Below are 9,163 nucleotides of genomic sequence, written 5' to 3'. Positions count from 1 at the left end.
CAACGCCCACACAAACCGAAAATTTCAGCGGTCTTTTGGCGAATTTGTATTTTGCGAATATTTCCACAATGCGAATAATAAATACTGAAAAAGGAGGTTAACCAATTTGTTCGCTTGCGGCTGGCGAAAGTGACAACAGAAAAACAGAAAAACAACATGGGTGCTTTTTACAAATGAGTTTCCGTATTTCATTGAATGCATATGCAGTTGCATTCTTGCTATAAATAAATTTAATTTGTTCATATATTTTCTTTTTTTCGTTTTTGCCGTCAGTGTGCGTTGCTTAAAACTGAGTCAATGCGATTCGTGGGTGGAGATGCAGCTGCAGTGGCTGAATTTTAATGACCCGACAAGTGCCAAAAATAAAATTCAAATCTGTCAGTGGCGCAAATAAGCGCCTCAATTGAAATAGAAACGATGGCGAAAGTGACAACTTGAATTTGCGTGGGCCGATGGCCAAATGCAGGGAGTCAATGCGCTCATTAGACAAACTATTCCACGCGAAAAAGCCAAAACCAAGCGCCAATATCAATCATGGCAACTCAGCGGAAAGAGTTGACAGTCGGGGCAAAAACACAATCGATTCGGAAGTTCAGGGTCCTTTTCCCCCGAAGGTGAGTTAGTGAACCCGCAAAAGCAAAAAAACTAAAGCCAAACAGAAGGCGGATTAAACGACCTTGGGGGTTTGCCAAATTGTGGCTAATATGTCAACACAAATGCGAATAACCGATGAAAGAGCTGTATCGAAAGTCCAAATTTTCCACAAAAAACAAAACAAGTATCTATATAAATTATTAATTTGGCAACTGATTAATTTTTAACAGCAAAACCACTGAGTATGAGCTAAAAGCTAATAAATAATATTGGATGTTTTCCATTCCATAGCAAATGAAAACAAACATAAACATTTTATGTTTAAATTAAATCAACGGGTTGCCAAAAAATACAAAATATATTATATTTAAAGGCTCACCAAAGTTGTGGCTAATATGTTAATCAAATTCCAATTAACCGATGAAGATATTAAATCAAAAGTACAAATTTTGCATAGAAAGGAATTCAATTTTAATTTGCATATATTTTAATGTAGAATATTTAAAATACTCAGCAACCCCGAACAAAACTACTTCAAAACTCTTTGCTGTTTTAGCATAAAATTTCGTATCATTTCGATACGAAGGAAATAAAAAGATGTTATTTTTAAATTGAATCAATCAACGGATATCCATCCTTTTGACATTTTCCTGCGCATCGCAAAGACAAACGCTCATTTTCCAACATAACTTTTTATCTGACTCTTGACATTTCCCACCAGCTCTTCAGAAGTTTGTTACTCTCGTTTTTCCACAGGCAAAAAGAGTACTTTCTCCTTTTAGTTTCCCCTTACAGCGAATGCAATTTATCAATAAGTCCCAAAGTCGGAGCCTCCGTTAAAGATCCTTCAGCTGAGCGAAACTATAAAAAAGTGCTGCAATAAATTGCCCAGAAACGCTTCTGTGTTCAAGTCTATTTCTCAATTAAATTAAGTTGGCCATGGGGCTGACTTTTATGCTGGCAAACTTCGTTTTCCGGGGCACTAAAAGCCCTTTTCGCCGGATGCAGTTAAAACTCATCCGACAGTGTCGTCCCCTAAATGCGTTATTTTGAATTCAATCAACTGCCGGCCGACGAAAAGTATGCAACACAAATCGGATGTTCGGTGAACTTTCGCCGGGGTTAAATATGAGCAAAATTTGCAGGGTTTTGCCACACTGACCCAAAGGAAAATGACCAAGGGTACCTGGCAACTTCCTAGGGTTTTCACCAGCGCATTTTCACCTATCGAAAAAACGTGGTAGGCCGTGCGTCTGTCAAAATCGAAGGCATAGTCATCAATCGGCAGATGTGGCGAGTCATTCTTTCGAAAATTGTCGCAGCGAGCAGAGCTCTTGAAAAGTAATAAAAAATAAAAATTAAATTCCTCTCATTGAGTCGTTGTGTTCCGTGTCGAGCAAAGTACTTGATTTTCGCAGCCAGCACGCGCGTGTGCCGTTCTCGTTTAGATCCAGACACCAAGTCCCACCAAAGTCCAGGCCTCCCGGTCCTCCAAGTAACACTCATACACACACACAAACTGGCACACAGTTTTTTTTCCACCTTCGAAAAACACCTCGTCAAGTGAAGTCTCGAATCAAAATGGTCATCGAACCGAAGGACTCTGTTGCCCCAAAGACCAGCAGCACCAAGGAGGTGCAGTGCCAGCATTCCGGCAGCGATGAGCCCCAATCGGAGCCAGTGGGTCCTCCGCCGACCCCCACCACCACCCCCCCTGGTGGCAACCCCGAAGAGCGGCAGGGTGGGCATCTTTAATGCCGAGGACTTCCTGTCCCGCGCCCAGATGAACGACAAGATCAACAACATCCTTCGATCGCCCACGAAGGCTCCGAATGGAGTGCGCCAGCGCTCCGTCTACACCAACAACAATCCGTCGCCGGTTCGTAAGAAACATATATACTCATATTTGATTTAATTGCTTACTGATGCGTAGAGTTGCCGCCTCAATCAATTTTCTTTTGTATTTTCTGCCGTCACTTTTTGACACTTGCAAATTATTTTTAGTGTTGTTAGGGTTGTTCTTTTTGGAAAAGGTGGGTAAAGCAGAAAAATGAGAAACGAGTGCAAGTGAAAAACAGAAAATCAACATTGGATAATGAACATTGAATTAATGAACACATTTTTGAATCAATTACTTTTTTGGTAAAAAACTTTTTTCTGAAGAGTTTTTCACTTACCGTAATTTAACAAAATGATTAAATATGCTTTTATTCTAGTTTCTAATTTAATAAACTACTAAAGTTTTTTTGTATAGAATATGAAAAACTTTTTTAAAAATGGTAAAAAATGGTCAAATATAAGGAACAATAGTGGTGAATTGATAGCTGTTCTGTAAAAGCCCATTTGTGTAGGCAACATTTTGCGAAAAGCAGGCAGTAAATAGCGGGAGTTTAAAAGCACTTTCTCTTAGTTTTTTTGTGCACAAAAAATTCAGTTTTAAGAAATTGTTTTTTTTTTAGGAGTTGATTTAACTAATAATGATTAGAATATATCGTTAAATATATTTAAAAAAAAAACCCAAAAATGTTCAAATGTTTACTCTTTAGCAAGCCACCATGCGACTGGTGCCGTCGATGAGCAGCCCGCTGGGCGCTCGCCTCAGCAGCTTGTCGCTGAACGCCGGCAGCGGAGGTGGCGGGGCGAAGCGGGGAATGGAGCGCGGGAGCAGCAGCAGCAGTCTGGGGAACAGCGCCAGCGTGGGCACCAACACCGCCATCCTTGCCAAGGAGTGCTCCAGCCAGACGAGCAGCAGTGCCCGTCCCTACATGCACCTGGGCATGCACTCGGCCTCACACTCGTCCTTCGGCGGCATTCCGCAGGTGGCTTCAGGATACGATGGCCTGGAGCTCGATGCCGCCAACATCACGCGCAGCGGAAAGAGTCACACGGGTCGCTACAATGCCAGCTTTGGCTACGAGGCTGATGGAGCCTACTGCTTGGTAACTATCACCCCTAAACGATTATTCAAACAGAATAATAAGAACATGCACACAAAAGCATAAATTAAATTAATAAATTAGAAAAAACAGTTTACTACTTTAAATATTTGATATGATTATAAGTTTCGTTTGTCAATCAGGAAGCTTCTTTTAATTTTTAGAAAATTTTGAATTTATTTTTTAATGGTTGGTAATATATTCGATTTACATTATCAATCCCCAGCCCCAGGCGCATCACACCCAACAGTTCCCGGGCCCAATGCCCCCACCGCCTTACGCCCTGGGTCGGGTCAGCTCCCGGACCTTTGAGTTCGACAACAACACACCACCGCCATGTCCAGGATCAGGACCCATTGCCATGACCAACGGCACCATCCAGCTGCGTCTGCGCGATGGCGTTCGGTGGGTGGAGAGTCCCTCATTTAAAGAATCAATCCTTATTTACTCTAAATTCCCGTTAGTATTGACATGACCTTGGACAAGGCGGTGCGCGTGCACAACCAGCGCAGCAATGTGGCAGTCGCCCTGTCGAGGAACTGCAGCAACTCTGCCCTCATCCACCCCAATGGACGCATCCTGCAGAGCGGCTCCAAGGTGGAGATCGTCACCTACGACGGCATGAAGGCCAACAACTTTGTGTAAGTTTTGCTAAATACAGTTGGCATATAAACCATTTACAATGAGGATTTTTCATTGGTGGTATTAATTCTATTCAAAAATTGAATGATCAAATTGAAATCATATACTCCATTCATAAATTTGTGTGCAGATTGAAGCTTAGCTATTTAACTTACATTAAGAAATTGGAATCAAAATGTAATTGCGAGAGAATTTTCCCTTTTCCATACGATTCCTTCTTAACAAGCATTTTTGTTACAATATAATTCTATTTTCTGCAACATTCCCTTTTTCCATTTTCCTTTAAGAGAATTTCAGTAAATCTGTAGTTCACAGTTTCAATCCTTTTAATTTTAAAAGGCTTTAATTTGTGCTCATCCTAAGCAGTAAACCATATCCAGTTGCCGATATATAAGCTCTTTTCTTAGCTGAGTTACCTAAGGTATAGATTTTCCATTGTGAAAATTAAAAAGCTGAGCTAACTAGGGGGTACAGTTTCAATTCTGAAACCCCAAAAAAAAGCCAAATTGATTGAACTTTCGTCCCCTCCTTTCAGTCGCTATGCCAAAATGTGGTACAAGGGCGTGAGCTTCACCAGCGAGTCGTGTGCCCTGATTTACCTGGTGGACACCGCCGGGACGCGCACCACCACCGACACCTTCACCGATTTGACCAAGGACTACACCCTGGCAGTGTTCTACGAGTGAGTGCCGGGCACAAAGGCCCCCAAATGCCGAAATCAATTGAATTGGGCTCCCCTTTCTAATTAACAACCAGCAGCGATTCGCGCCACGGACCGTCCTTCGTGTCGGATGCCCACGATGTGATCGCCAACTCCAGCTACAATTGCTCCGAGGACGGCACCGAGGTGTACGACATCAATGGATTCCGCATCACGCAGGCGGCCGACGGCCTGGTGAAGGTCACCCGTCAGCACAACAAGTGCCTCATCCGCACGAGTCCCGCCAACGGATCCGCCACCCTGACCACCCCCGGAATCCACTGCACCGCCTCGCTGGGAAAGACCTCGCATCTGTTTGTCCGGTGAGTTGAGGGGTTACTGCCTCAATCTGACACTTGGTTATTGGGATATAAGGCACTCAAAAAAAAGTTGTATCGGAGATTTCAATTTTCAATGGTATTCCCTTCTTTTATTTCAAACTGAAGTATGCGAATCAAAGAGTACCTTTATTTAAGCTTAAATAAGAACTAGATCCACAAAATGATAAATAAGTTCAGAGGTCCAATTAAGAATTGATTATGGGTATAACAAATAATATTAGAGTTTTTTTTTAATGTTATTAAAAATGAGTTCATAAAGGTCTCCTCTATTAGAAAAAAAGCAAGATTAAGTTAATCATGTCATAGTAAAAATCAATAAACATTACAATTTTTTTAAAGTGGTTTTTTATGCTTTATGTTTCAAAAAGGTATAAAATATGTAATAAAAATCCATATAACTAGTTAAATAATTTTTCTTATGATTTCTCTGTTTATCTAATGCTTCCCCATTTCTTTCAGTCGTAACGAGAAACGCATGCACTTCGACGGATCCAGTTTCATTGTACGCAACGCCGGCCACTCGGCGGGATTCAATGAGAACAACCTGCTGATTGTCTACTAAGTACCGCTTGCAACATGGGAAGTGCCCGGCGTGGGGTGGTGGTGGGGTGAGGTGAGCCGAGCCGCCGACGAACCACCGCCCACCGGAGCCACCGTAGCTCGAATGCGCCCCCAATCAAACAACACGCACACACACCGACACCACAGACACACAGACACCGACTCAACCGTCGACATTGACACCTGCAGCCACCCGATAAAAAAAGTAGAGAAAACTAACTTAGCAAAATTCGGGGCCTCGGCGTGGAGAGGGATCAGATCGTATATGAGAAAACCGAACCCAAAAAAAAATGTTCATCGTGAGAAATGCATTTGAGAAAAGACAGCAGCTCGAAAAAGGGCGCGAGCAACGAACACGGAGAATCCTTGGAGGCACTTCCTCCGCCTCCTCGGATTGCTCCTCGATTGCTCGACGTAGGCGCAACGCAACCACTAAGGAATTAGTTTTTAGACCCTTCACATTCCAACTATCCCTCGATGTATCCGCCTTTTTTATACGCACACACACACAGTTGTTTACTTACAGGCAAACCGCGAATAATTGCCTGAAACGCTGGCCAAGTTAAATGGGATTTCGATCATGGCCAGCGTTTGGTGTTCAAAAAAAAACGAATGTATTCGTTTCGCGTTCCACTTTCGTCTCGGCCTCAACAATCTGTCCAAATTTATTCTTAAGCTTTACCTTACTACTGCAACATTCTGGGGATAAAACTCCCATGAGAAAAAAAATTAGAAGTTGCAAAATTTCTACAAAAAAAATACATTCTTTTTTTATAATGTCTAAATTGGACTCTGAAGAGGAGAGTAAAAATAACGAATAAGGCTCCGGACGAGTTGTTTGGCCAATTCAGTTAGTTTCTAAGTTACCAGTTAAGATACGTTCACTCAGTTAATGCAATCCAACCATGTTCATCCGCCATTTACACACAACTTACACACTCGTCAAAAGCGAGTATTTCATAAGCACACATCGAAAGTAAAACGAGAAGTGTTTTCAGTGAAGAGAGAAGCATATGGTGAAAATTGCAAGTGTAGGCAGTAGATATAGTCCTTTAAAGTAACCAACAACCAACAACCCACACACATTCGCAGACCCACATAATTCATTTGAGGACAGCAGCAAAGTGAAAATTTCTGACTGAAACGGAATACGATTTTTAATTAGCTTACGCAACACCCGTCTGCAAAAGGCAATCGCCTTTGAAAGCCAAGTTAGCACACACACACTCACACATATACACACATGTACACAAACTACCATACATGCGAATACCCCTCTAAAAAAAAGTGATGGAGGGGGAAAAAGTGAAACACCAAAGCTACGAAACGTTGTTAGCCTTACAACAATCTCCAAAACCCTAAATTTACCCCCATGTAAATCGAAATTTATGTGTAAAAAAATCGATTTAAAAAAGTAATATATGAAAATCAAAAACAAAGTAAATATATTCAGTAACTTGAAGAATATTTAATCTGGTCTGGGTTATTTTTACAACGGAAACATATTGTTAACTGTCTCCTGACGACGGTATACTTAACTTTCTGTTTTCTCTGTATGTGGGGTCCTGCGGTATCGTAAACGAACATGGAAATTGTTTTATGAGTACAATCCACTTGACACCACAAAAAAGAGGAGTTGTGGCACCAAAGGGGGCTATTTGGGGTGTATAAACTTAAGGATCTAAGGAGGAGACTTTAAAGCATTTTAGGGATCCATTTGTATAAACATTTTAAGATAGAATCTTTTATTTATCATAGTAAAAATGTGTGTTTCTGAATTAAAAAGTCTTGATTCCTAATTTATTGTGTTCCATTGTTAATTGCAGTATAGAACTTGCTGAATATCATTAAAATATTTACATATCAAAATCAAATTAAATATAAAGAAAACGTAATAATAAATATGTTGTTAAGAAATATAGAATGTGTGTTGAACTGTTTTGAAGTGTTGGGGGGTTTACCTGCAAACAAATCCAAAAACACAACGATATGGGATCGGCAGTCATGCAGACTAGACTCTCCAACAGACTTAACCTGGAGTTAAAGTTGGAATAGTCGGAGGAGCGGCTCGGCAGTGGCTGTTGATAGAGATTATTGGATAATGCTTGGCGGGACAAAGTGCCACGTCTGTTTCAGTGTCTGTTTTCTGTCATAGGAAGAAAGGTGTTCCATGGTTAGAGAGGATGCACTGCGAGAAAAGATTGGGTCGAGCAAAAAGTGGGTGAGGATAAGCGAGGAGCGGTGAGCGAGTGCGGAAGCCACATCGAGGATACACAAGCGGCACAAATATCAAAAATACAGCTTAAAAAATACCTTTTTATCCTAGTAAGCGAGTGCTGCGAACCAAATGAACCCCGAGCCCCGGAACCCTGAACCCCGAAGTTAACAACTCGTGGAACAAAAGCGACCCACTCACATATGGCATATTCAATGCTCACGCTTGCGTGACTGTGAGGAAAACCCGGGAGGGAAAATCCGCATCTTCTCCACTCCCCCTCCCCCTGGAAAAACCCCCCGCGTTTTCTCTCGCACCCGTGCCCAACATCAAACGCTTTTCACACTTAATTGGGCGTAAAATTAAATCAGAATTGATTAAAACACTTGAATGACAGCAGCAGTCGAAGCCAGTTGAGCTACATGGCTACGTCCCAAACTTTCCCAGTAAAAGACCCGGCCAAAAAGTCTAAGCATAAACAAACTTTTCGGTTTCCATTTTTCCAGCTGACGCATGGCACGTAGCTTTTCTTGGCCCAGTTTTCCACCCTCTTTTCCCTCACTCCCATCGCTATCCTCTTTAAAAGGACTAATTGGTGCCTAGAAACTCAGCTTCTCTCTCCCTCTTCCTTTGTTTTTTTTTTTTTTTTGCCTTTGGAAAGTTTATCAAATTCAATTTCCGACAAATGGAGGAGCGGTCTCCAAAGGAAGGGCCCCAATTTTTCTGCATTACCGTTTAATGGGCCGTCAATTATGCGAGTCTCGGTCTACCGGTTATATATACACATTTATACATATTCAATAAGCCTTAATTTATTGCCATAAATCCCCGATTCAGTGCGATTCACCTGCTGGCTTTACTGGTCTGGCCAAGCGGCAAATCAATTCGATTTCCGGCGAAAAAGGGAGTGCCATCGAACTGCAACCCTGCGCCGATAATTGCATTTTAACCGATTTACCGAGGAAAATCCCAAAGCCATGCAGACCGAGACATCGGTAATGGATATATGCAAATTCAGCTCCGCTTAACTTAATGGGAAACGAATGCCACCGGGGGAAATGAAAAATTATGAACATTTACCCCTGGGTGCTTCCAGTGGCTTAAATTGGACCAGAAGGATTACCGCAGTATACATCAAAACCCGAACGACTCCATCTGTCATGGCGAACAAGAC

At 41.9% G+C, this 9,163-nt stretch overlaps 1 protein-coding gene across 1 annotated transcript; it reads left to right on the top strand.

The window, feature by feature from the left end:
* Window positions 1-1,897: 1,897 nt before the first annotated feature.
* On the top strand, window positions 1,898-7,241 carry LOC108096752. Its single transcript, XM_017198609.2, is given in 8 exon segments — window positions 1,898-2,280; window positions 2,282-2,473; window positions 3,141-3,533; window positions 3,757-3,935; window positions 3,995-4,171; window positions 4,708-4,854; window positions 4,932-5,195; window positions 5,673-7,241. Coding segments are annotated over 8 exon segments (1,560 nt in total). The 5' UTR covers window positions 1,898-2,175; the 3' UTR covers window positions 5,776-7,241.
* Window positions 7,242-9,163: the final 1,922 nt, after the last annotated feature.

Source organism: Drosophila ficusphila, unplaced genomic scaffold, assembly GCF_018152265.1.
Source record: "Drosophila ficusphila isolate 14025-0441.05 unplaced genomic scaffold, ASM1815226v1 contig_414, whole genome shotgun sequence".
Lineage (NCBI taxonomy): Eukaryota > Metazoa > Arthropoda > Insecta > Diptera > Drosophilidae > Drosophila > Drosophila ficusphila.
This window is presented reverse-complemented; position numbering and strand designations above follow the sequence as displayed.